The sequence below is a fragment of the Primulina tabacum genome, chromosome 18 (assembly GCF_025594145.1).
Source record: "Primulina tabacum isolate GXHZ01 chromosome 18, ASM2559414v2, whole genome shotgun sequence".
Lineage (NCBI taxonomy): Eukaryota > Viridiplantae > Streptophyta > Magnoliopsida > Lamiales > Gesneriaceae > Primulina > Primulina tabacum.
This window is the reverse complement of record NC_134567.1, coordinates 28,013,964-28,040,398: the sequence shown is the minus strand read 5'-3', so window position 1 is coordinate 28,040,398 and position 26,435 is coordinate 28,013,964. Positions and strand designations below refer to the sequence as shown.

General features: G+C 35.8%; 4 protein-coding genes and 1 long non-coding RNA gene across 11 annotated transcripts; 3 read left to right on the top strand and 2 right to left on the bottom strand.

Moving 5' to 3' along the window:
• Positions 1-47: 47 nt before the first annotated feature.
• Positions 48-8,577, bottom strand: LOC142532697 (putative aspartyl aminopeptidase). Of its 3 annotated transcripts, none has more exons than XM_075639066.1 (10): positions 8,352-8,577; positions 8,190-8,280; positions 6,471-6,606; positions 5,921-6,193; positions 5,080-5,227; positions 4,179-4,418; positions 2,937-3,069; positions 2,017-2,198; positions 796-883; positions 48-552 (listed from the first exon to the last, which is right to left on the bottom strand). In XM_075639066.1, the coding sequence occupies exons 1-10, from the start codon at positions 8,538-8,540 to the stop codon at positions 548-550; spliced, it is 1,485 nt and encodes a 494-aa protein (XP_075495181.1). In that variant the 5' UTR covers positions 8,541-8,577; the 3' UTR covers positions 48-547. The 3 variants fall into 3 exon arrangements, with proteins under 3 accessions (XP_075495181.1, XP_075495180.1, XP_075495182.1); XM_075639065.1 differs by having other exon boundaries at positions 771-883; positions 8,352-8,576; XM_075639067.1 differs by lacking the exon at positions 6,471-6,606 and having other exon boundaries at positions 771-883; positions 5,921-6,149; positions 8,352-8,576.
• A 182-nt stretch (positions 8,578-8,759) lies between these two features.
• On the top strand, positions 8,760-15,278 carry LOC142533920 (DDT domain-containing protein DDR4). 2 transcript variants are annotated; one of them, XM_075640855.1, is made up of 12 exons: positions 8,760-8,846; positions 8,915-9,082; positions 9,251-9,361; positions 9,863-9,949; positions 12,740-12,777; positions 12,885-12,966; positions 13,430-13,536; positions 13,608-13,752; positions 13,833-13,925; positions 14,028-14,133; positions 14,208-14,250; positions 14,565-15,278. In XM_075640855.1, exons 2-12 carry the CDS (start codon positions 8,951-8,953, stop codon positions 15,025-15,027), a joined length of 1,407 nt encoding a protein of 468 aa, XP_075496970.1. In that variant the 5' UTR covers positions 8,760-8,846; positions 8,915-8,950; the 3' UTR covers positions 15,028-15,278. The 2 variants fall into 2 exon arrangements, with proteins under 2 accessions (XP_075496970.1, XP_075496969.1); XM_075640854.1 differs by having other exon boundaries at positions 13,608-13,758.
• A 1,037-nt stretch (positions 15,279-16,315) lies between these two features.
• On the top strand, positions 16,316-18,189 carry LOC142532702 (uncharacterized). The gene is made up of 2 exons (XR_012816594.1): positions 16,316-17,216; positions 17,316-18,189. It is a non-coding gene; the product is annotated as an uncharacterized LOC142532702 (long non-coding RNA).
• Positions 17,924-22,768, bottom strand: LOC142532701 (serine/threonine-protein kinase AFC3-like). Of its 4 annotated transcripts, XM_075639071.1 has the most exons (12): positions 22,413-22,768; positions 22,168-22,309; positions 21,441-21,467; positions 21,205-21,358; positions 21,076-21,124; positions 20,680-20,794; positions 20,421-20,512; positions 20,194-20,338; positions 19,232-19,296; positions 18,957-19,054; positions 18,581-18,680; positions 17,924-18,335 (listed from the first exon to the last, which is right to left on the bottom strand). In XM_075639071.1, exons 1-12 carry the CDS (start codon positions 22,494-22,496, stop codon positions 18,192-18,194), a joined length of 1,215 nt encoding a protein of 404 aa, XP_075495186.1. In that variant the 5' UTR covers positions 22,497-22,768; the 3' UTR covers positions 17,924-18,191. The 4 variants fall into 4 exon arrangements, with proteins under 4 accessions (XP_075495186.1, XP_075495185.1, XP_075495188.1 ...); XM_075639070.1 differs by having other exon boundaries at positions 21,205-21,467; XM_075639073.1 differs by lacking the exon at positions 18,581-18,680 and having other exon boundaries at positions 21,205-21,467.
• A 935-nt stretch (positions 22,769-23,703) lies between these two features.
• On the top strand, positions 23,704-25,643 carry LOC142532446 (two-on-two hemoglobin-3-like; the record flags this gene model as incomplete). Its single annotated transcript, XM_075638745.1, has 3 exons — positions 23,704-23,923; positions 24,414-24,558; positions 25,086-25,643. Coding segments are annotated over 3 exons (411 nt in total), but the record flags the coding sequence as incomplete, so codon positions are not given.
• Positions 25,644-26,435: the final 792 nt, after the last annotated feature.

The following is a 26,435-nucleotide window of genomic DNA, read 5'->3' as shown; positions in this document are numbered from 1 at the left end:
GGGTATAGTTATCTTAACGATGAATAGTTTAGCTTTACAAATGAACATGTATAAAAGCTTTTCTATAAACATTATTTCTCCAGAATTATTCACAGACATCATATCTGTAATAAGGTTTAATAAATGCTCATTCTGTCTCTGATTACGATTTGTCGCATCAATTTCAATACAATAAATCCAGTTTTTGAATTTGCGTCCCGAAACAGAAATAAGCTCTGTGTTGAGTCTAATTGATGGATGTGCAAACTGAACATTTAAAAGAACTGGCCTAAATTATCTCCGTGTCCCGACTGCTCCTCCGAGTTCACTGAGTAAGTTGGCATGTAGGAGTATCTCTATCCTCTTACTTCTGCTCTTCAAAGCATCCCAAACAAAAGGGACATGCAGAAATGGGAAAGAAACCAACCAGAAGCGTGAGGTTCTCCATAATAATAAATGAGAAACTAGAAATCCACTTTCAGCTTTTTGTCAATGCTTGAAAATGTTCTGTAAAATGCCTTGAAGTGTCTGTAAGCAATGTCCACGTCTTCTTTTCCACAGATTTCCCTCACACTGAAGATAAAGATAGGAAATCAAATGGGAATATGAATACAAAAGAACAATGCATGATAAACACGCAACATGGAGAACTTATTTAATGTGAAACAGATGTACGAATGCTGGATTACCAGCCTTTATACAAGATGGCTTATTGCTTGCATAGCGCTTAGCCTGCATAGGCCAGCACAATGTGAAATATGCATTCCAGTTACTAACGTTCAAATGCTAACCTATGCATAGATAGCTGAGCTATACCACAATCAACAGTACGAATTCCAACTCCTGAAGCAAGGATGGGACCAATAGTCGATCCACATCCCATATCATTTCTCACAACAAATTCCTGCGTAAACCAGGCACTACATTTAACAACTGCATTGCCTTGATATTGAAAACAGTAGATATTAATTAGTGCACAAAAAAGTATGCAGCTCAGCACACCATCCACATTCACTACTTTCTCCATTCCCCAGCCTTTTCCATCAACTACCAACAATTGTCCCCATTCCCGCTTTCATAAGATTGTTCTATCCAGTTCAGGTTGAATTGAACTGTAGTCAGGTCTATCTCAGACAACTTGCTGATAGTAAACTCCGGCAAAAATTGTTCTCTCTCATGACACCAAAAACTACACATCTATTTTGTATCCCAAAATTGTTGAAAAAAAATTGATGTTCTTAAATAATAATTTCCACCCAGTTTTTCAACAATATTATTAAAATTATCTTGCAACCCAGAATGGAATTAAATTTCAAAACAATTTTTTAATGAAATCTATTAACACACTTAAAATGATAAGACACTGCAACATGAGTAATAAAATTGAAACGGAGTTGTATAAAAAAAATCATATTGATCTATTCAAGAAACTAAATCATGTCAATACCATTTAGTTATTTTTAACATAATCTATATTATTTTTCTAATTTAGTGCACATTAGTTTTTTTTACTATCATTAATTATTGAAATTGACACCAAAAGTAGGGATAACATTGACATAGAAAAACATGCTCTAATCTAACGCAAGAAATTTTTAGTAGCTTGACCAAAAACAAAAATCTTTTTGGCAGCAAATAAAACTAGAAAGATTGAATAAGTATCAGTATAAGCTCCAGGAAGCATAAATAAATATCCAGAGGAAAGATATTGTACCAATTACAACTTTTTCAAGCCTATAAACTTGGGAGGACAATTTTGAACTTTTCTTGCTATAAATGAGAATTTATGGGGCTTTTGAGTCCAATTCAGAAGGTATAATGCAAATGAATTGCCAGACCAAGTTTGCCATAAAATGAAGCTAAAATTCTCTCAGGATGACTAGCGATCATGAAAAACTAATGTCTTACTATGAGGCCTGTCGAGAAATAGAAAATCTATAGAAAAAATTAATTTAGAGAAAAGCAATAGTATTTCAGTGTTAATCTTTCTACTACATAGCTGTTTTGTAGAAATAGCAAGACTTAGAAAGCAATCACCTGAACAGGAAGATTATGAATTTTTGCAACTTCTCTGAAAAGAAAACCAGTGACTCCACTTGTAGCATATCGTTGGTTCGCATTATGCTTGATCACAAGACCCTTCTGCAAAACTGGCCGATGGTTTTCTTCATGCTTATCCACAAAATTGGGGTGGACACCATGTGCCATGTCAGCAGATACTGAAAAAAGCGCAAATAGTTAACACATTTCATGTTAAAACTTGGTCAATCCAAATTCCATGTACAAACACCCAGAGGTAGAAGAGGGTATGACCAAGGATCCCTTGCCCTAGTGGCAAGGATGAGGCCCCAAAACCCTAGTGGTATTAGGTTCAAATCCCACCGACTATGTGTTATGTTTAGTTAGTTATTTTAGGTTTAGGTAAATCCCCCACCCCCATTGTATTAAAAGAAAAAAGAAAGAAAAAGAAAAGGCATATGAGCTCGGCTAAGTAAATACCCAACAACCCTTAGATTGAGAACGAGTCAATTCAAATAGCCAAGACCAAGCACATGCATACATCAATTACCAAGTTAAACTACTAGCTGTCTAAATAGCAGGCATACCTACTTATTCAGATAATTAAAGATAGGCAACTGGACTTAAAAAAGAACCACTTATAGTTGACAGGTTTCCATAGGCGAAGTAGTTATTTCACCACCACTATGAAGTTTCCTGACCATGTGTCAGTATCACAGCTATGTAAACATCTTACAAATAAATGGATAAACGGGAAGGTGCTCTCATTTTTGAGTGTATGTTTCAATCATATATTAGCTAACTATTCCTTTCTTGAGAATGACCCCAACCAACAAACTAATCAACAACTCTGAAAATCCATTTTAGAAAAATTCTTACAAAAAGGGGGTTGAGTCATGAGATAGAAACATGTACTGGCTACAGAAAAATTTGAGTACCAAGAAATGAGTTACGAATTGCACGAGCAAAGCTGCATTCACCGACGGTCTGTTGACCTAAATTAGCACTTATTCGCTTCATAGCTTCAAACATAGTTGGTGCACCAGCACCCTGGTATGAATCTGAACCAACCTGTAAAATATTAATCCCATATCTGTCAACTATTTTTTCTAATCTCACAATGAAATTTACAAAGCTCATTCTTTTGTCCTTGCATTAATGCTGTAATGATCGACCTAAAACCCAACAATGTGTAGCAACAAATCTTTCAGTATGCACAGAAATGTAATAAATACATTATTTTTTCTCTTTTGTACCTTGAATTTATCCAGGCAAAGTTGCATGCCTTATGAGCTCAAAACCTAAGGAACTGTATGAGATGACAGGAAAATCATGTCTTCTGAGACACTAAATTAATACCAACAATTAAGTTTCATCCTCAGCACAAACAACATACAAGAAATATATTTATGGAGATCGACTCAATTTCTTGGATCTTCAATTACTTGTGAGAAATTGAAAGTGGGTGTGCTATGGAAATCCTAGTGCATTCTCATTTAGATAAGATAAATGAAGTTGATTGGATTGTTTGTCCTAATTAATTTTGTCCACTTACACATATAAATCTCTGTATAACTGTAGCAGTGAAGAAGTCCCTCTTTCTCATCTTTTGTTTTAAATCGAAGGCTAAGAAATTATTTATGTCCTGGGAGTAATCTTCTCTTAGACGTGTGAGACTGTTCTTGGAAACAACTTAAAAAATTTACAAATGAGGGGAACTTGTAGATTTTCAAAGGATGGGGGAGCATTTGCAGTCACCTCTACCGTAACACCCGAAAACCACGTAAATTACTTGTCACAAATTTAAATCATAAAGGATTAATATTAGGTCATAACTGAGTTGGGATGCTTATGCATGTTGGTATGTCTGGTATCAAGGGACCACAATGAAGTTTGAATGATAGCTAATAAGATTGAAAAAAATCACTAACAAAAGATCCAAGGATGAAAAAATTCCTGCACTAGCATTTCAATATTTTGACGATAATTTTCTTATATGATATTAGAATTGAGGGATGCAACAGGCGACATAAAGTAAAGAAGAGCTACAACATTCATATGAGCATTTTTGCAGATTTCACAGTGATTTGATTTGAAAAAGAGAACAAAAGTCTACAAAAGAGGCCAGAAATGAGTGGAAGATAACTTTGCATGAAAGTCAAAATCTGGCAGTAATATACCTCCTCATTGTCAAACAGAGCAACCATACGAATTTTGTGCTCGTTCTCTAGATCTTCAGGTGAGGCACAAGTATCGACGAGAGCTCTCAATGCACAAAAACTTGAAGCCAGATTATCCAATCTTCCGGAAAATATGAACTCATTATTAGCACCTCCGAGGCAGCTAGGTTGGGTATCACAGATATTTAACTCAATACTGGCTATATCTCGAACATGACATCCCAGCTCATCTGACAAGATCTAAAAAGTGAAATACGTGGAATACTATATCATGAAATGATTAAGTCATTGAAATATAATAATTATGAATTGTTACATTGTGGAAACATCCTACGCCATCAACTATGGTTACAAGATGAAAAGGCAATTTAGGTCTAAGGATGGTTTCCAATTGTGTTCTCACAAAGGAGTTTGATTAGATTCATTAGAGAAAGATGCATATATCCAAAAATATGATGGTATGCACCTAAATAATTGATTTAATTTCTCCTCCTAACATCCACTTTGTCAGCAGCAAGATTTAGAGCACACAAGTGTATAGGATTCTTCATCCGGTAAAGCAACAAGACCCTCACTCTAGGGAACAAAACGTTTTTTTATTAAATCTCTTTACTTTCTTTTTCTAGGATGAGATCGGATATCTGAACCATATAAGAATGACTGCAATAAGAATGCAATTTCAACTGCTAGAAACACCCTATTATAACTATGGTGTTTTCTTGGACTTTTTAGTGCACAAAGTTCAAAAAAGTTTAAGAAAGCCGAAGGTGTAGTAGCTTTCTTTGTTGCAACAATGTCAAACATTTTGCTTGTTTTTTCAAACCATCAATTAACTCAAAACGCCACTATGCTGAAAACCATCCCAATCTACTTAACCAATGCAGAGGAATCAGATAAATGCCTGTATGAGCACTTGGTGATGAGCATCTTCTGATGGCAATGCACTACTTTTCTTGTTGAGATCAGGAGATGGATTGTCAGTTTCTGTAGCCAAGAGTGGAATGAGGTGAGTCTCAAGGTTCGGCTTAAAACCATCCGTATTTACATCCCTGACAACCAAAAGGCAACATAAAAACCAATTAATAAAGTAAATCAACAATTTGATTGAGAAAACCTAATCTCTACCTCGTTGGCCATCACCATGATATACTGTCATAACTTATACAAACGGAAAAGGATATCCTTTGCTTGATGCTCAAGATTCAAGAGTTGAAAGAAAAATTTAAAAATCAAACCACATAATATCACGTGTCACAAATTGCACCAATTATTATTATTATTATTAAAAAACAATGAAGTCTTCATGAGGAGTAAGCTTACACTGTATTGCCCAATATCATAAAGTCATCTTTGAACTAGAATAAATATTTAGCTTTAAAATAATAATTCGTGTTAAACGGTTAGGGTGAGAACTCCAAATTCAACAACAAAAGTAGTAGGGCCGTGACAAGTTCGTTTCTCCACCAGTCTCCTCAAAATTCACTAAAATCGACTTCTCCCGTGCTATTGAGGCATACAACCAAACATAGATGATAGATTGATAACTAATGCTCATTAATGTAGTAATAGATTTGAAATTATAAAGGATAAATACGCATTATTTTTTCTAACAATACAAATGGCATTTAATAAACACGAGTGGTCAGCAGATCTTTGACTTAATATCAAGAATCATAGAAACTTAATCAAGGCGGCAAAAAACTCTAAGAAAGGAATTCAAAGAAAAATGGCAAACAACGTACCTATTTAGATGAATGGCAAGAGTTGGAACTCGTAATAAAGGCCGCTTTATCTTGACAAGCTTGTGTGAAAAAGAACCATCATGATCTCTAACAATAACCCTTCCAGCTAGACTTAGATCTCTGTCAAACCAAGTGTGCCACAAACCACCACCATAAGTTTGCACATTGACCATAAGATAGCCGGATTTAGATGATGCAGATTTTGGCTTCAGCTTGAGACATGGACTATCTGTATGTGCAGCAATCACATGAAAACCGTTACCAACTGAAAACCTGCAAGACTAATTTATGAGTTCATTAATTCATATCACGGAAAAGTCAAATCCATATTTAATTTCTTTGTTCAATGCCACGAAATGAAACCAGGAATACACTGTTGATAGGACAATAATTTCTTAGATCAATTAAGAAAAACTGAGGAAGCAGATTTTGGAGAAGCTATAAGTAATCGAGAAATAAATTCTGCAGCCAATGGCCCCTCTCGATGGACGAGAAATACTTTTCTACAAATAGTTAAGCAATCACTCAACTTAGGATGCACTTTACTCACTTTTTGCCAATGGCAAAGGCAACTAAAGAAGACATGTTCCGTGTAAAAAAATAGCGACCACCAGGCTTTAGTTCCCATTCTTCATTTTCATCCAGTGGACAAAATCCTGCTGCTACTAGCTGTCGTCTTGCTTCAGCTAAACATCATATCAAATGTACCAATGAATTGTATATCCTCAAAGAAATAGAGAAGTAAGATACTGTTACTTGTTACTTTCTCCTAAGCATGCTGATTATCGAGAAACAAAACATTCTTAATTTCTTTCCACAAGACACATCAAAATAGCGATCGGAATACAATTTAAAATCTTTTGCATAGAAATTATCAGGATCATCAGATAAAGTTATAAGGATCACGTCATATGCTACAAATTAAGATTCTTAATTGATTTCAGAAACTTTTTGGAAAGCCAAATTAGATTGAGACAACAGTTGACAAAAAAAGGTTTTGCAGATGACTTGGCACCAATTCCAGTCCATTGTTCTGAAATTCCCAGAGCCTTCAAAAGTATCTAATTATGAACTTAGTTCATGGGTTTGCGTTGCCCCTGCAAAATTGCAACGGGATACCTATTATGGAACAAATGGTTTTGAGCATTATTAATAATGAGAAGGAATCTATCTTTGATTTGGAACAAGTGTTGTTCAGCTAGTTCCCGAGTAAAGATTATTCATTTGGTGATAATAAACATTAGATTTCTTACAAGATGGATAGGATCAAAAGAAGAAATGAATGGTTAAAATTTAGGTTGTCCTTGGTATTGTGCTATATGAGGAAAGTCTTAAATGAAGATATTAAAATTAGTTAAAATTTTGAAAAAAATGATGTGACAAGAAAGTGTAAGATATGTTATTTATTAACCATTGACGTAGAAAAAAAAATCTTGAACCATTTAAAGATCTCCTTACTCTCATACTTAATTACCATATGGTAATCGACATAAAATAAAATGCACAAAAAAAGAGGCATTTTGTCATGATTATAACTTATAAAGTAGAAAACCAAAAGCATTCACTTGAAAATGAGTCACAGAAACGTGTGCATCTGCTATCCTTTGAATTCATAAATTGTCCGAATAAGTTTCATATATTCCAAGGGGGTATTTATACGGAGTATTCACAACCTATTGTAGAAAAAAGAAAATATATGGTCAATCAAAACAATCAAACAACTAATATTTTGATTCTAATACTTAAATACCATCTAAAACGAAAATGTAATAATTCAGAATATTATGTACAAGTTAACTCTGCTCACTAGTTGGTGCATAGATATCATACATTCCCAACTTGGATAGTACTGTATAGAATAGCCCACTAAGAAGAACATAAACTATCCTTTCATCTATTTGATCTTGCTGATGATTTTTCAACCAGATGGCCAACTAAATTCATGCAGGCTACATAGTTGCGTGACGAACAGCATGGCATTCAGCTTCCGCGCTAGGCAATAAAACCATATTCTGTTTCTTGCTCTCCATGTCCCCAGATGGCCTAACACATGCTACATATCCTAAAGCAATCTTTTTATTCAATCGAGATCAGACAAAGTCTAAGTGAGTGTAACCAATAATATCCATATGACCATGTGCAGAAATCATTATACCTTAGCCTGGAGAAGACTTAAGATAACCCAAACTACGGTTCGCCACGCTAACGTGTCTCACTCGCACATTTAGTTTGCTCATGAACTGACTCACAACACTAACAGTATACATACCGGTAGCATGAAACTGAGTCCATGACTCATTGAGGTAGTCCAGAAGATCCCCAATTATAGACTGGCTCGGTTCAGAAGCTGAAGTGCCGGTCTGCAAACAAGAACCCACACAATAAAAACGTCATGAAATCGAAACTGATAACAAAAGGACTCAGGACACACCTCCAGTGTAGAGCGAATTGGTGTGGAGGAGAACTTTCGGAGATGAAAGTTTCCACAGCGGAGATTGGTGTTATTACCGGTGGCGGTGGTGAAGAAGGTTGAAGCAGAATGCGGTAGCATAGTTAGGATCACAGTCGGCTTCATTAACGCCGATGGGCGGAGAAGATGGAAGCCAGCTACGGCAGCCATTTTTTGTCACCCTCTGTAGTCTGTAATGCCAACAGAGAGATATAATACCTTATTTTTTGTAACTGGGGGTGTTTGGGTTTGGGCTGACAAAAAGTACATGGACTAGGACTTAGGAGAGTATGGGACCAAACTGGAGCCCACTTGAAGCCCAATAAGGCTATAAGCATTGGGCCTGTTGGTAAAAGTATATTATTATTATTATTTAATTTTGAAAAAATGAAAAGCCTGAAGGAAAAGAGCAGTGGAAGGGACGTAGGAGTTTAGGCGGGAGAGCTCCAAATTTCACCCCTTCAGTGAATCCGCTTGGTAAGCTAGGTTTTTTCCAACTTTCATATGATTTTCTGTGTTTTATTTCTGAAAGCTGCTTTCCTTAGTGTACCACGATCGAGTACCGCCGTAGTTTGGCGGCGATGGTCGGAGATGAGCGAAATGACGACGTAATGGTTGTATCGGAGCAATCGTCGGCGATTTTGGACGTAGATACGGAGAGGAAAAAGCTTCGTCAGCGCTGGGAGTTAGCATCGGTTCTCAACTTCCTCAAAGTAGTAAACTTCCTTTTTTTTTTACTTTTTTTAATGATTTTATGGTGATTGTTGGTATTTTTCACTTCCTTTTGCTTTTCCTTTCATATATTTATTGTTTTTGGATTTGGGTATTAAGATATTTGCGTCCACATGAATATTTTACGTTTTTATATATGGAACATTCAGGTTTTTAAGCCAGTTATTGGCAATGATCTGAAGATATCTGCTGAAGATATAGAAACCGCGCTTATCACACAGAATGAAACGCTTGCACAGCTTCATGTGATGCTGTTGAAGGTTTTGTTTTGCTGCTTTTTTTATCTTCTGTGTGTGTGTCTATATATATATATATAAGATTTTCCATAAAGTGTGCATTGATTCTCATAACGTAGAGAAAGGCTGCTTTTTAGAAATTTTCATGACTCGCCACCATTGATTTGCCCAAATATCTGTCTGTTTGGACATTTTATTTTAACGAGGTGATTGATTAGCCTGATTTTGTATGCTTTGTGAGTACGTGGATGGTGGTTGAATATTACATATGAAAAGTTTACAGTGACATTGACAATCTAATACTGTTGAGCAAATTTACAAAGGGTAGCCTGTTGGAATTCAATTTTTGAGAAAGTATATTCTTTGAGAGACAGGGAGACATTTTTTAAAGAACGCTCTGGAATTGTTTGTTTTTCCTTCAGTTGGTTTCATAAAGTTTGATTGGCATTGTGGAAAGTTGTATTATTGAATTCGTGTTCTTTCTGGTTCTGCAAGTAGATGTTGATGCAAAATTTTACTTTTCAGGGAATTCTGCCATTGTTCAAGGGACTAAACAGCACTGATGTGTGGGTTACTGTTCTCAGTAAGAAACTGGAAATGTGGTGGCCTTGGGTAGGTCAAACTTGGGATTTCAAGAGATTTTTCTTTACATTGTCATTAAGATATCATTTTATAATGCTCGAAAAATTCAGTATACGTAAAATGCATACAAATGATTTAAATTGCTTATTCATTTTATTTAATTGATTTTAAATGATCAAATGATACATATTATATGATTGAATGTCTAACTGTATAGTTAAATGATCAGATTGCATGAGAATTGAATATTTTATCCAAAGATTCGATAATAGGCCGGGGAAAGGAGACCGTGTATGACCAAGATAAAATGTTTTCAATAAATATTTTTAAGGTTTGTTTATATATTAAATATGATTAAAATTTTCAATAAATGGTAGAGTCCAACTTATTTTACGAGACGAGCTCGATTTTATCCGGGAAGCCGGTTTTGGGAAAACAATGGACTTTTAAAGCACCAAAAATATTATTTTTGAAAATTAAATTTTGTACTTTTATTTTACAATTAAATAGGTGTTATTGGGCCTAAATGACCTAAGATTAGTAGGTCTAATTGCTCATAAACACAAAGCCTAAAACCTGAACTCATTAACATGCAAATTTTACATCTATAAAATAGAAACCTAGGCTCTTCCTAAGCTTCACATCAGCCGAAAATTCACACACAAAGACACCACATTTCGAGATTTTGAGGAGGAAAAAAAAACAAGGAGTCCTCGTCGCCAGTTCGTTTTCTTCGCACCCCACGCCAATGATCGTATATTCGAGCGTTCTAGAATGCAAAGACAAGCTTCTAAACTTCTTTGAGACATCATTCAAATCATATTATGTTTGTTTTACGTATTTTTGCATGAAAAATAATGAGGTACAAATCGTTTAACGTTTTGACGATTACTTTCAAAGTTTTGATGATTTTATGTTTGTTTGAAAAACGTTATGATTCCTAAGGACATGCTGCCAATAGGATGTGTTTAAGGGACGGGAAAAGGGTTGTTTAGGGACAACACAGAAGGCTGGAACCAAGCGTGGCTGAGGAAGGAAGAGTCCTAGGGTTTCTAGGTTTTCATTCGTGGCTATGGGCTCGGGTAAAAAGGGGGCAGCGGCTTCGTGACTCGGGCAGGGACCTGTGCTGGCTTCTACTCAAGGTTGGGAGGAGTCCAGGACACGCTGGACTCTTGGCTCGGTGAAGGAAACCATGCACATACCCTAGGAGAGTCTGGGCACACGCACGGTTTGTTCACGGAAGAGAGGGGCGCGGCTCGGTTAGGGCAGGTTAGGTTGGTCCAAGAGGGTCTAGGGAAGATGGTTCAGGGTCGAGGGTAGGTCTAGTGCAGCTGTGGTCCATGGTGGCTTGGTTGGTGGGGGCCGCGACCAAGGTAAAACGAAAGAGAGGAGTGCACGGCTTGGCTATGGGCTAAGGGCCTGGTGCGCTGTGTTAGGCTAAGTCTGGAAGGGTCCATGAGGGGCTGGTCAGGGTTTTGTTCATGATGGCTCGGTTGTGGCTCGGTGAAATTGATCCGTGGCTATATATATATAGGCTAGGGTCGGTTTTTAGGGTAGGAGAAGAAGTAGTTTGAATCATGGTCCACGGGGGTCGGTTCATGGTTGACGAGAGTAATTTAGGTATGAAAAGTTAATAGTTAAAGTTTGGGATTTAAAATATTTAAGTTTGAATTAGTTTGGGATTAAAACGCTTGACTATTTAGTAATTAAGAAAATAATTCGAAAGTCTCGATTTTACGTTAAATAGAAATATTAGAAGACAAATTTAAGCTTAAATAATTATTTGGGGTATGCTCGAGTCAATAAAAGTGAGAAAAATCAAAATCGAGAAATTTTGGTCCAGGGGCAAAATGGTCATTTTACACCTGGGTATTACAAAAAGGGTTGGCAGTGTCCCGAAGAATCATAACGCATGCTCAATGATATTTTAAAACGTTTACGATGAAAATATGGGATTTTATGATTAAGCTGTGCAATTTTTACTGTTTATTGTACTATTTTGGAAAGAACGCGATATTCTATTTTAAAAAAGAAAAGAAAAATATTTTGAAGGACGTGAATTGACTGTGATAAAAAGGATATGATATATGATTATTGAGAATATCGTGACGGAGAAGGCCCTAGAGGGAGCCCGTTTACGGGAGAAGGCCCCAGAGGGAGTTCAACGATCGTATTTCCATTTACGTCGGTGTCTAGTGTCCGTCCCAATACGCAATGATGATTTAAGACTGATCAGTCAACCAATACAACTAGTCACTTCAACGATCAAACTTCATCTAAAATGATAAATGATTGAAACCTTTATGATTTGACGATTTATGAGTAAATTATGCCTACAAATTTATGCTAGCTTATTTTGAATAAATATATGATTTTTAATGCATGTGTTTGTATATGTATTATTTGTTACTCGTTTTTAGAACGTACTGAGTCATTAGACTCATTATGTTTGAATGTTGCAGGTGAGAATGAAATTAAGGTAGGTGTTGACGCACTCTCGAGAGACATTATTTTCCGCATTAACTTGATAGTCAAAGTTTTAAAGATTTTGTTACTGATTTAAATTAGAGATTTTTATGCTTTATTTTGAAGTTAGTGTTGATGGTGTTAAATGGTTGACGTACTATTTTGTTAATTGACGAGTTAGGGATTTTATGCACTTTAAATTTTAGATGTTAAATTATTTTTGGATGTTGGGATGTTAAGTCATTTTAAATATGAATTTCGAATTTTATGTTTTAAAAAACATTTAGTAGGATTTTAAAGTTTAAAAGTAGTGGATGTTTCACGTATAACCTTTTTTCTTGCATTTTGTTGCAGGTTGCTGAAGGGGATTTTCCTTTCTGTGGATCAAAAGGGTATTTGTATCTTGCTTGTCATTTTTATTGTCAACTCTACATTATCTGTAACTTAGCAATCGTTAACTCTTTTCCCATTCTATCTCTTTCATCCGATTCATGTTCAGGAATGCCATATCTATCTATAAGGAACTTGATCCAACAACTCGACTACTTCTTCTTAAAGCTATTTGTGAAGTTCGAGCTGATGTATGGATCACTTTTTTTTTCTCTGAATGCATTTCTTTGCTTCTTTTCTATTCTTAAAGTAGTTCCTGAGTGGATGTTTTTTCATATAATGATACTTGTTGGGTAGTTTGGTTTTGTCCTACGAGTTCTGGGGAAAGAGTTATTTCTGAATATAAATTTTATGTTTGATTTGGTTTCGAAGAAATAGAATTGTTAGTGCATATGTGAAATCATATAACTTAAAATTTAAATAATTATAAAAGTATGAAATATTGTATTTTGGACTTAAATATAATACTACAATAATAAATTTTTTCTGAAAATTCATGAACAGTTGAGATGAAAATAATGATTATCTTGGAGTTAAAAAGATGAAAAATATATATTGAGGAAATAAACCGAAAATGAATTAGAGTGGTTATAAGTTCTTTTGATCTTATATTATCTCATGGTATTAATGACACTGAACACAATTTATACCCAGCAACATGATGCTGTGTCTTATATCAATGAGACAATAAGAAGTGGTACTGAAGTTTCTACTTTTCGAAAGGAAAAGCTTGCAGGAGATGGAAATGGAATTGCATTCTGGTAACTTCTCTTGGAATTGTACTTTCGAAGAAGTCGTTAATAGGGTAATTTTACATTTTTTTCCACTACAGGTATGATGGAAATGAAATTATAGGTCATAGATTGTACAAAGAGGTCTGCTGCTTTGAAACCGCGCGAGTCAAAAGGAAGGGTGTCGTTCCAGCAATAATTTCTCTTTGGGAGACCATTGCTACTAACCTCGAAGAATTTCAAAATGTTGTGGTAAAACACTCTTACCATCACCAAAGATCCTCTTTACCGATATTATATTTTACTTTTCTACTTTTGGATGGCAGGATGAATTTTCGTGTAGCAGAGTTCAATGGAAAGTTGCTTGTTCCGAGTCTGTTAAAACTGATGTTATTCCTGTTCTGAAAAGGCATTTGAAGGTTGGAAATCCAAGTTCTGTCCAATTAACTTCGTTTTTTTTGCTCGAAGAAATGTATTCATCATATGCATTTAAACTATCCTTGTATTATTGTCGTTGACAGAAGAAACAAAGAGCTCTTCAGCTTCAAAGAGAACTGCTGAATGGTTTTCGAAATACTGGAATATCTCGTACTTGCCGCAATAACAGGCCTATTGATTATAGATTTGGTATGATAATTGCACATATCGCCAACTGGTAAAAGCTGCTTTACTGCTAAGGGTGTTATCTTTATTTTATGCAGATAATTATGATAAAGCCATTAAAGAGGCCATAGAGTTCACCAAGTAAAGTCACTCAACTGTTCTACTTTTATCTGTTTTTTCATTTGATACCGTTCTGTTACGATTCTCTTAACAAGAAATGTGATTATATCTCTATGCTTCAACATTATGAATGCTATCTTGGACTTGGGAGTTGTCGATTGAAATTTTTATGTTTGAATTATTTTTGGTGACTGATATTCAGGGAAAATAATGGATAGTCACCGGATTTTGCAACTCTCGGTTGTTAAACGTCACTTATTTTCTTGTTACTTTTTTGAGCTGTAATCAGCTCTCATCATCTTACGTTGTCATGCTTATTTCTTTACATATGTTAGCAAACGGAAGATAACTGAAGAACAAAAACCTGAAGAGAACAACAGCCTGAGAGCGAAAAAGATAGCAACCACCTCAAATGGAGCTATCAATTCATATTCAAATCCAAGAAACAGTGAATCCACCGATAATGATTTCCAGAGAAGCAGTCCATCAAGCAACAGCACTGATGATTCAAGTCAAGATGAGCATAGCGGTGCAAAGGAAGATGGTAACAATGTAAAAGGTGATGTAAATCAGGGAAGACAACTTCGCTCCCAGAAACAGGGTATGAAAATAGCCCACAGATCCGAACAATTGCGTTTCAGCAAGAGACTAGCTGGAATTCCAGGTCATACACTTCAAGAAAGTATGATATTAGGTGCTAAGAACAGGTTAAGGCAAAGGCCCTCGATCAATACTGCTGTCGACTCTGTGGTCGTTCCTGATTCAGAAGAGGAAGATTCATCAAGAAACACAAACTGAGCACTCGATATCTAATGGAGATTAGAAGTTTTGTACACGTTCAAGTTTGCTGCAACTGAAGATTGAATCAAGTTTTGATGTGGCCATTCAAGATTGAATCAATATTTAGTGATTCAAATCTGTTCCTATTGGAGTTTAAACCCGAATTATGTCTGTACCTGTACATGCTATGCTGTTAGGATGATAACACAGCACTACTATGAAGCAAACTTGATTAAAATGACACTAATTTTACCAAGAATTATGATTGACATTGGCATTGTAATTTAATTTTTTTGGTCATGACACTTGACGTGCTTTATGGTGTTTTTTTACGGGCTGAGTGAGAGCAATTTTATTATTTTAGAGAGACCTAAAATTTTATTTTTTCTGGTAATATTTATTTCATTAAATAATGATGATATGAATTATAATTTTTTTAATTCAGATATCATTGACATTAAATAAGTGGAAATAAATGGTGGGACTGCTGTTGGTTTAATGATGAAAAGGAAAAGCGAAATTTGTAAATAAACCTTTAAGTAAATATAAGAATTATACATTGTACGATTCTGACGCTCGTCAGGATGGCCGAGTGGTCTAAGGCGCCAGACTCAAGTTCTGGTCCTCCAACGAGGGCGCATTTACTGCATCCCAAGCTTTTGCATGTGTTTTTAAAATTTCTGTGTGCTTTTGGTCAAAAGTTTTTTATTTTACCTGTACAGTGTTATTAAGTGCGAGATTCTTAGAATAACTAATTTAGAGGACATCAAAATATTTAATTTCATAATTATCTTTTTAAAAACCACCTCAAATCACTCCATATTTTACATATAAAAAAATTTAAACAAAACTTCACTTTTAAAACGAACAACTCTTCTAAATTGAAAATAATTTAGTGTCAATTGTTTATTATTATTTGATCAAATTAAAAATAATAATAACACATACAACACATGCACATCTTTATCTGTATTTTATTAAAGTTGAGGACATGATAAACCACTTAAAAAAGACACCGATTTTTTCTTACAATTTTACCTTTATATGATACTAATATTACATTTTTTTTTGTTTTTTAAATTCTAACACATATTTTTTTTTTATTTTTTTTATTTTAACAATTCAAATATCAATTCAATCCCTCTATAATTTATCAAATTTCACTTTAATCCATCGATAATGATAAAAAAAACTGTACATACACGCATCGCGAGTGCAGAGTAACTAGTTTATGACAAATGTTTGAAAAGGGTTGTTGTCACGTGAGCTTATTTTTATTAGTTCATTTGTAATTACAATCAAGAACTGCTTTTGGAGTCAATTTTCTACCGAAGACTGATGAACAATCTTCGCTCAAGGAATTGTGGTGCTAGGTAAATACATCTTTGACAAATGTCCAATAAGGGTGCGGGTTCTTGCATTTTAGTTCTCGTGATTATGTGGATTTACTGGTAGGTGGTGTTCTTGTTGGGGTGTAGAGTATTTGATTGAAAAAAGAATGCATCCCCTGAAAAGGGATTTCTGAATGAGGCGAAACTCTACTTTTTTTGAGTATCAGAACCAAGAAAATTTTCCCTAATCACTCGTACCACTGAAATTTAAACAATCAAATGCAGCGAGGTAGGATTTTCTTCATCAGAGAGAAGCATAATTTGACAAATGTCCTGAGAAAATGCTCGCAAAACTTGTTATATTACTACAATGCAGTGGAAACTGGAAAACATGTGCTGTAACAGTGGAGTTTACTGGTATCCAGTTGTGGGGATTTCGATCACGAAATGTGGAAGAGTCTTTGAAGCCCCGAGAGTGTTTTATAGAAATTTCCGTGACTTGGAATCCTATGATTGCCAGGAAATGCCCTGTTTGAAGGTCTCTGTGATAACTGACGTCTTATTTTGTTCAGGGGAATGCAAGAGGCTGGAGAAGTGCCCGATGAATTTGCCGATTCAGGCATGATAAAGGGTCGTCACTGGTTGGAGGTACTGGAGCGGGAAGACAGATTCACACCTTTTTTTTCATCGGGCGAGCATATCATATTTCATCTCACAAGATTCTATCAGGCCCCTTGTTTATCTTCTTGCTTATTTTGGATACTCATCTCAAGCGGCGAAAGCTTTCATCTAATGAAAGAAAAGAGGGGTGATTTCTTGGAGTGCACTCTTACCAGGTTATGCTAAAGATGGAAACTCGTCAGAGGCTATGAAATTGTTCGTGCAGATCATTAGGGAAACGTACTTCTGTATCAAAAAAGCACTATAAGTGTATTGAATTCCTATACATAACATATTTTTCCTATTTTATTTCAGTGGACCATGGGTGGCATTTGTGTTGCTGATCATATTATTTTGGGCGTCTTCCTTATTTCTCTCTAGAGTGCATCCAGAGCTCCTATATCATGAGCAAACGCCAACAATCTGGTCAAGCATTACTACTGTGGTTGACGTCCTTGGTCAAATGGAACGTGAGTGGCCAAGAATCTGATATAGGAGATGTCTCTAGAACCTGATATAGTTCTTGAAATCTACTCAAAAATATATGATGGGGAAAACAATCGTGGATTACGTTTTTTGTCTTGACGAATTCGCCGATTGCAGATGTTGGCAGAGCGTCTGTTCTAGGGAAATGATGAAACTTAATGTATTGAAGAAAGGTGCAGGATGAAGTTGGATACAGATTAATAACGGGCCAGGGTGCACTTGCTCTTTAAAATTACAAGTTGGCAGATCAAAATCCATTGTGCCTCCCCCCAGGCTAGCTCTTAAAGTCCTGATTCCACACCCCATGGCAGAGAAAATTGGAATGGAAGACGAAGAATGATATATGCACACCTAGGAAGACTCGATTATAGAATAGAATCTCATGTATTTGATGAGAATGCGATACCATTAAACTAATTGATTTGCTACAACAAAACTAGGATGTGAATTGATAGTTCATTAATCGAGAAACATACATTTTTACTCATATTTGAGTACACTCGTTTAAGACCAAAAAGAATTTTTCAAACCATGTGGTTACATTGAAATTCGGTAATTTTCTTTGTTCTGAAAATGTCAGATCAAAACTCTTATCACCGTGTATCTCAATTTCAACCAACTTTTTGCCATTTCGCATACCTTTCTCTTCGCTTACCGCTCCACAAAATCTCGCAGACAGAGTTTCAAACGACTAAACATCAGACATTATCGGGATGTGGGGTCTCTAAAGAAGGGATGATCTAGAGCTTGCCGGGCTGTGAGGCGTTCAGATGGATCAAACTTTAGTAAGCCATGTAACAAGTTGACAAGTGAGAATCTTGTAGAATCAACATGCCTTGAGACAAGATTCTGCATTTTAAGCAAACGAGTAAGAAATAAACAACGAGCAAGTTGTACGAAATATGGCCATTCACAATGTAGTGTCATTCTGTAACGAGATGAAGTCGTTTATTTATTTTGAGAGAGGGGCTTTTTTTTTAATATTCTTTGGCATGCCATAGGTAGGTAGATGTTGTTTACAGTTGAGCGAGTCCAGTAGAGGTTTCACCAGGTAAAACGGAATAAGAGGGAAGAACAAGAAAGAGACTTGCAACCTTCAGGTGGTCCAGCTTCTTTACGGCTCGAATGCTTTCCCTGGAAACTGCTCCTTCAGGCCAATTAAGCCTAGTTCGCTTGAATAAATTTTCAGTATCTCTGGCCATAATAGAATAAACAAAAAAACCTATCATCCTTTCTTTCATAAGGGGAGTTTCTTCCTTCTATAATAAAAGAGGAGGGGGGAGGGGGGGGTGTCCGGGGTGTCTGATGATAAATGGGAGTAGAAATAATTACTGGTGTAGAATTTAGATGCACCTATATGGGAATCAAAGTACTTACACATTAAACTGCCCCAAAAACATGAGGAACAAAACTACCATCACAAAAAAACCCTACAGATCACATAATCAAAGCGGCAACAGGAGGACTTACCTTGCTCTTCGTATCATATGCTCTGGAAGGGTTCCCAAAACCCTCTCCATCATAGCCAAATGCTCCAAGTTGTCGTGAGTTTGAAAAAGTGTTTCGCCCTGAAAAAATTGTTCTTCAACCTTTTCAGTATTCCCAATGTGTATATATGTATATATCCTATATATATATATATGCATGTGTGAGCATGACTGAATGTGCAGATATCTTTCTATCCATGTGACTGTATGAGATGCTGATTGAGAGGAGTCACTTGAAGAAGGAAAATAAGATCTAACCGAGCAAAGTTCTACAAGTATGCAACCAACACTCCACATATCACAAGGATATGTCCATCCTAAACCTGAAGTGAAAACCAGAACCAGAATAAGTCGGTATTCTCATACAGAAGTCTAACAAAACTATTGCCACAACACAAGATAAAAAAAGGATGCTTACAACCCCTAAAAGGCAAAAGAAGCATGTATTCTACTCCAAGCATTACAGCACCTTCAATCCATTTTTACATAATAAATAAATGAAAGATTTTTCGTCGATATTTAATCCCTCTAGTCTTAACCATGTACAAGAAAGGGCACGATATAGAAAATGCCTCCAAATATTGAAATTCTCAACCGAATATCTATTGCCCTTGGTTCCTAAGTTACATGCGAGTTTTGTATAAAATGGTAGCAGCATTCATCAATTGCTAGTGTCTTCCTTGTTTTTAAGGTTGTACTCAGAAAGGAGTGGCGTGAAAGAAAATCCTCGCACAATCCAACGTATTCGTACCATGCATTAAAAGCAGTACGGTTGTGGCACTATATGGTATGGTTTTAGAACTCAAAAAATTAAGCAATTCGTATCTTTCACCAATCAAGTATTAGTCTCAGTATGTTCAAGGAATCACATACACCAAATATGAAAGTACAATAAAGGTACATCCAAATCATTGAGGATTATAAAATAAAAAATGTAGATTGGGATAAGTATAATTGTAGCTAATATCATCATGTTTCATCAACCGTATAGTAAAGGATTATCCCACGTCTGTATCAGGTTGAAACTATATATCAATGAAAAAAATGATTCTCCTACATCTTCTAATTTTTCCTTTCCCAGACCAATAGTACAAGTAATTAATGGCCTTGGCATACCTCAGAGCTGAAATCTAAAAGATTATTGACGGTTGAACACATAAATATGAAGTGAAAAACATGAGAAGAAAAGGTGGACATCTCTGACAATAATAACTAGTTACCTAGAATGACCTCAGGTGCCCTGTAATGCCTTGTCGAAACAATGGAGCTATGTATCCGATTATCATAAGCAGTACTGCCAAAGTCAATCAGCTTAATCGCACTTGACTTTGGCACGCACCTGAAATTTGTTTCATCTGATATCTTCTGTACCATCCAAAAACTTTATAAGTGTGACGAAGTCCATGTCCATCAAGATATGGTTTTCCAACTATAGAGATATAAATACCTTGGAGACAGGAAGCGTCACAAATTCAGAAGATACGAGAAGTATATTTTCTGGCTTCAGATCAGTGTGGATTAACCGTAAATCATGCATATCTGTTTGAAATATTAATAACATGACACAGAAGTCCAAAAAGGACAATGTTAGACGTAGAATGAAGTGCCTGTGCGAACACAGAACAACCAATACAGATCTGAATAGTTTTATAAACCAGATGAATATGCAAAAAAAGATAAAGCAAGGCCAAGGACAATCCACACACATGATACAGATTCCAAAAGCTGGCGTCCAAACTCCCGAACAAGATCCACAGGAAAGGGGGAATATTTATTTCTCTTTAGAAAATCAAATAAACTTGGTCCAAGCTTCTCAAACACCTGAAGCCATTGAAATGCATTCAAAGGAAGTTTTCTGTCAATCTATCACATGGATATTCACATTTACCAATCAACCAAGCCAACACAAGCAGCAAAGACATCCACAAAGCTCATACGTAATACACATGACAGGCTCACAATCACATAATATGCGAAGGAAAAGAGATAGAAAAGAATAGTGATATACTAAATTATCTATGCGCAGATATGGTATTTTTATGGAGTTTGAATAGCTGAAGAAAACACGAGTGCCAACAATGAATTTTTACAGAGATACTTACTATACACATATGATTGCGATGATCAAACCAATCTAGCATCCTCACGCAGCTGCAAAATAAAGCAGTTGAAATAAATATAAAGAGAAGATACAAATAACAAGCAGAAACTTTCTAACAGAAGCAACTCACTGTGAATCGCCTTTATCATTTTCCGTAAGTCGTTGAAGCACATCAATCTCGACCCTTGCTGCGTCACGATATTTCGCCGTGCTTTTGACTACTTTGATAGCCACATACTCCCGTATTTCCCGGTCCCAACATTCCAACACTCGACCAAATGTGCCTACAGCACTAGCAACTTGCTGATATGGTACAAGAACAAAGAAAATACATATCAGCAGGCACAATTGCACATGACCGCTAACCTTCACCCATCTTTCCAAGTATCTTATCTGTGCAATAGAAGGCAGAACAAGGTTCCAAAGATCAGCTTTGATAGATTGGACTACAAAATTATTATCATCGCTATACAAAGACGGATAGATACCAACAACAGGAAAAAAACAAATAACTTCTTAGAATGGGAAACAGATGAATACCATGGAAACCTCTCTTCAACAAATGCAGATTATTTCAATAAAGAATGACCTTTTGTTTTAAATAGCATCTGTTCATCTCTAAATCCATGCACTTTTGCTATGACGTTTATTATAATGCAAAGAACAGTCATGTGATTAGCATCATTAAATTACATGTTATAATGAGATATTATAAGGGACGTCAATGATTGAAAAAATAAATAACAGATGTAAAAAAACCTAGCACCTGGATAGATGAATTTTCCCATTCTAAAAAAAAACTGGAAGATAAATAGAATATATTTAGCAGGAACTGAGTCCTACTTTAACTTGTTCTGGACTTTGTAAATTAAATGCAACTCAAATACAGTGTCATTAATCCATCAAAAGAATGTGCGAAACGCAGTCCAACTTGGTGAAAGCATCTATATCGGGAATAATGACCCCGACCCGAACCCCCACCCCCAACAACAAAAAAGCTCCGCCTGTCAATGAAATCGTAGGAGACAACGCAATATAAACAAGAATTTCATGTCAAACTAGAAATTTCCGACTGAAATTCAAGAAGGCTTACATCTAGAAGTGAGATTTTCGCCAAGGATGAACACGTAATGCCCATCACGATCATCTTCTCTCTTTCGTGGTGTAACATGGCGGTGCAGAAAAGGAGCAACACGGAGCTTTGCAGCATAATCCTGACAATCCCATCGGCCATTCTGCGAAATACAACCCAAGAACTCTCAAAATTTTCACAATTATAGAAAAAAACAACCTAAACCCTAAATCATTTTCGACCAAAAAAATAAACTGGGCAACCACCTCCTGCTCATGCAATCTCGACGGGGCAATCCCTCCAGATAAACGTCGCCGTTTCTTAAATCGCGGTTCTCTTTCCTCCGCCATAAGTCCGCTCCTCTGATTCAGTACGGTAATACGAGCGTATCTATAGTAATTTCGAGAAATTGGATTTATACGCAATTCAAAAAAACCCAAAAAAACAAGAGGATGAAAATTATAAACAAGATACAGAAAATTTCATCTTTGCTAACTGACAGGATGATCAACTGATCTAGGCAAAATTTTTGGGGGAAAACGGATGAGCAACGCAACGAGAAAGACACTCCGTTCTTGGAGATCCTACTGATTTTTGGAATTTTTTTTTAATTTCACTGTTAATTATTATTATTAAATTTTAAATGTCGATAAATTCTATCCCCCCTTGGATTATATAGTTTTCTTTCTCAGAGTCTTATTTTCAAATTTATTTGTATTTTTGTTTTTATTAGTTTCACTAATATATTTCTATTAATTAAATCTTTAAAAACATGACATCATTTTTTAATAAAAATAAATAAAATTTGAAGTTGGTATATAAATTTGTTTTTCCAATCATTTATTAATTTATAAAAAAAAAAACAGATAAATCTACATATTTGAGAATATAATATTTTCACGCATATTTCAATATTCAAAATTATGTTGCACTTTTTTCTATTAATAAATAAATGAGATTGGAGTTAATTGTTGATTAGAGACGGAGTTTAGACCATTAGATCGGCTTGTTCGTCGTATAAAACTGATAGATTGAGTTGACAGTAGTATCTTCACCTGCCAGAATGGTGGGCTGCCCCATCTGACAAATGTTGTAATAAGAAACGTGATCAACTTTGGCTTACAAAATCCAAGTATAGGTTCAGAGACGGACTTCTGTCAAGTTTGTGGACTCTTGTTTAGAAGAGTGGGATTCAACTAATTTTGAGATTTAGTCCTTTGTTTTAGTTTTTAAGATCATGGTCTGCTCCGATCCCCTTAAGTTACAAGGATTTGATCATGCATATTTTTTCTTAATATACAAGAATCTTGGCAAGACATTGAGTTGCCCATTTGATTACCCAAATTTTCTTGCCTTCAGGAAAGAAAAGTGAACTTGAACTATATGTAGTCATGATAATCGGTGATTGATATGACCTTATCTCATTCAGATTCAGATTCGATGTTGGATATCGTGTCAAGGTTATGTGAATGAATGAGAACTTTGAATTGAAACATTTTGAATGTACTTGGGATTTAGAATTTGATTGTTGATAAATACTTGTTTAAGCTTTCGTAATTTCCTTTAGTTTCTGTTTTGCCCATCACACATGCGCCAGACCCAGAATTGGCTGTCAAATTTAAGCATTTATACGTTATATGCTGTAGAGTTTATGATGATGAGGAAGACTGGTTTATGTCAATTTTTGCAAACTCCCAAAAAGAAGATGCTATACAGAATCAATATGAATTCTTTGTGCAAAGAATGGGAGGGCCTCCTCTGTACTCCCAAAGAAGAGGTAGTCAATTAGACCACGATTGTTATATCTTTAGCATCTTATATTGTCGACAACAATCGATGCCACCGAACTCCAGGCAGGACTCCAAAGTTCTATTTTTGCATGCGCTGTACCTATTGTTGATGATTAAATGAAAAGAAAATTGGTTTCCTGTCTAAAAAGAACAATATGGGGTATTGGATTATCATTATGTTGTGGAACAATGAATAGATAAAGCACAAATAGTTACTGATTTGGTGATATGTTGCTGCACTTCGACATCTAACTTTTGCCAAGCAGCCTTTGTGTTTCAAATTATTAGATTAACTTCCTGTTTCATATCTCAATCCATTCAATGAATGTCATTGCAATTTTAGTTTTATCAACCAAAAAACTTGTGCTCATTCTGGTACCTCTGACAGATGCACATTTTGTGTGCATTTTTTTCTAGATAGATTGCAAATTTTGCAATTTACTTGGCTTGAAACTTTTGCTACCTGTCTTTTGGAAGGACATCCCGCATTGATTGCACGTCACCGACCATTTCCTGTCACCCACCAAGCTGCTGAGAGGTGGCTGGATCACATGAAACAAGCATTAGATAGCACCACGGAAATTGACGAGAGCTCCAGAATAAAAATGATGAATTTTTTCAGGTACAAGTCTAGCCACCATAATTTTTATTTTCATAATGGCTCCATGCAGACCGGGGAATTTGGTTGGACGATGATTATTTTTTGGTGTTTCAGATGTTATATCTATTCTCAAAAATATTTCTGAAAAGTTAACTTCAGAAAATTCACAGGAGAGTGAGCATCCGTTATTTTCTTGTGACAAAGTCTATAAAGTTGAAATTTAATAATGATATATAAGGTATCTTGAAATTTAAAATACCATATAGAGGACTGGAATAAAACATAATAATAGTAAAATCGATAGTGGAATTATCAGAAATTTAAATTTAAAATAACTGTTATGTAGAATGTATAATTTTTTTCTTGGAAAATAAGTTGAAGATCAGGTGAAAACAGTTTGTCTTCATGAAAATGAAAGCAAATACAGCCATTGTTTCCAGTGAAAGATTATGTTATTAGCGGATTCGCGGGCGGCGGGTGCAACTTCCAGTTGGTCCAATTCTTTTTCTTTTCTGATAAATTCTAACCAACAGTTTTCTTCTGCTCAGGCACACTGCTTTCTTTCTTGTGGCTGGGAATGAATTAAAGAATTAAAAACAAGGATTTGCATGCAGCAGGAAAACCTGCTACAGCGTAAAATTCTACCTATTTGGAGTATACCAAATTGGTAACTATTTCAGGAATACATCAGTGACGTTCTAGGAAAACATGTCATAAAGATTTCAATAATTTTAGCAATAAAAATCTAATTATGTTTATATTAAGCTCGACAAAATGTACATATTTAGATGAAGGGTAAGTAGCATCTTCACGGGTAGAGAAGATAACCCACGAACTCAAGTTCAAAGGTTTTTTTATTTATATTTTAGGAAAATTATGCGTTAAAGTGAAGTTTGTTTCTTCATCGAGACTGCCTATGCTTTTCATCTATCGTGATTGCCTTTTTATTTTATTGATGGGGTGCACCATCTTGCCTTCCTGTTTGATTTATCTGGCCCTCCTATGACACATCGGTGTCTGCATATACCTACTAAACTTGATCCACCTATGAAGACCTGAGTCGATCGAACTGCTCGCTGTCCAGTTTGATTAGGATGTCTGATTCAAAAGAGGATGGACCTGCCATCTCTTATTGGTTTGGCCCTGCGGTTTCACTTCAAATATAATGGCTGATCTTTATATACCCCAACACATTATATCACCACCACTTCAAGAAAACTAAGCATCAATTATTATATCAAAATATTGCATGAGGACAATACAGTATATTTCTTGTTGGACTACAGAGGAAACTACTAGGAGACTGCTCAAACTGAACGGAAATGGTTAAGAGATTGATTTTCTGTATTTTGGAGTATGTTATTATTCATGAAAATCAACTCCCTCCCTGTTTTGTCTGCCTATGCATGTATATCTAACAATGTAAGTAGCCAAAGGAATCGTCCCGATTGTTGGGAAGGAACTGGAATAGTTGTATGTACATTAACTCTACCAGCAGGATGAAGAGCAGGCAAGCTTATTAACCGAAAGAAGCGAGAGTCCGCCAAATTTCCTTCTTCACAAACAAAGGCTTCTTCTAACCTCATCCATCCACCCCTGATCGTCTTGTAGGTTCAGCGTATCTGGCAGAGAAAAACCGATACAGATTGTCTGGCTCAACCCTACCGAACCCTTCGTCGAAATTCTGCATATAAACCCTTCGTCGAAATTCTGCATATAACTTTGGCGATCATATGTTTTTTTGCGCAGTACAGGAGTCTGAAGTTGGATTCTCTATATAGGTTGATGTTCGTAACTGACAAGCCTTGTGTTCTTTGCGGTGCGGCTGAAGAATCTGTCTTATATCTGTACTTTGATTGCACTATTTCTATACGTATTTGGAATGGTGTCCTTGCGTG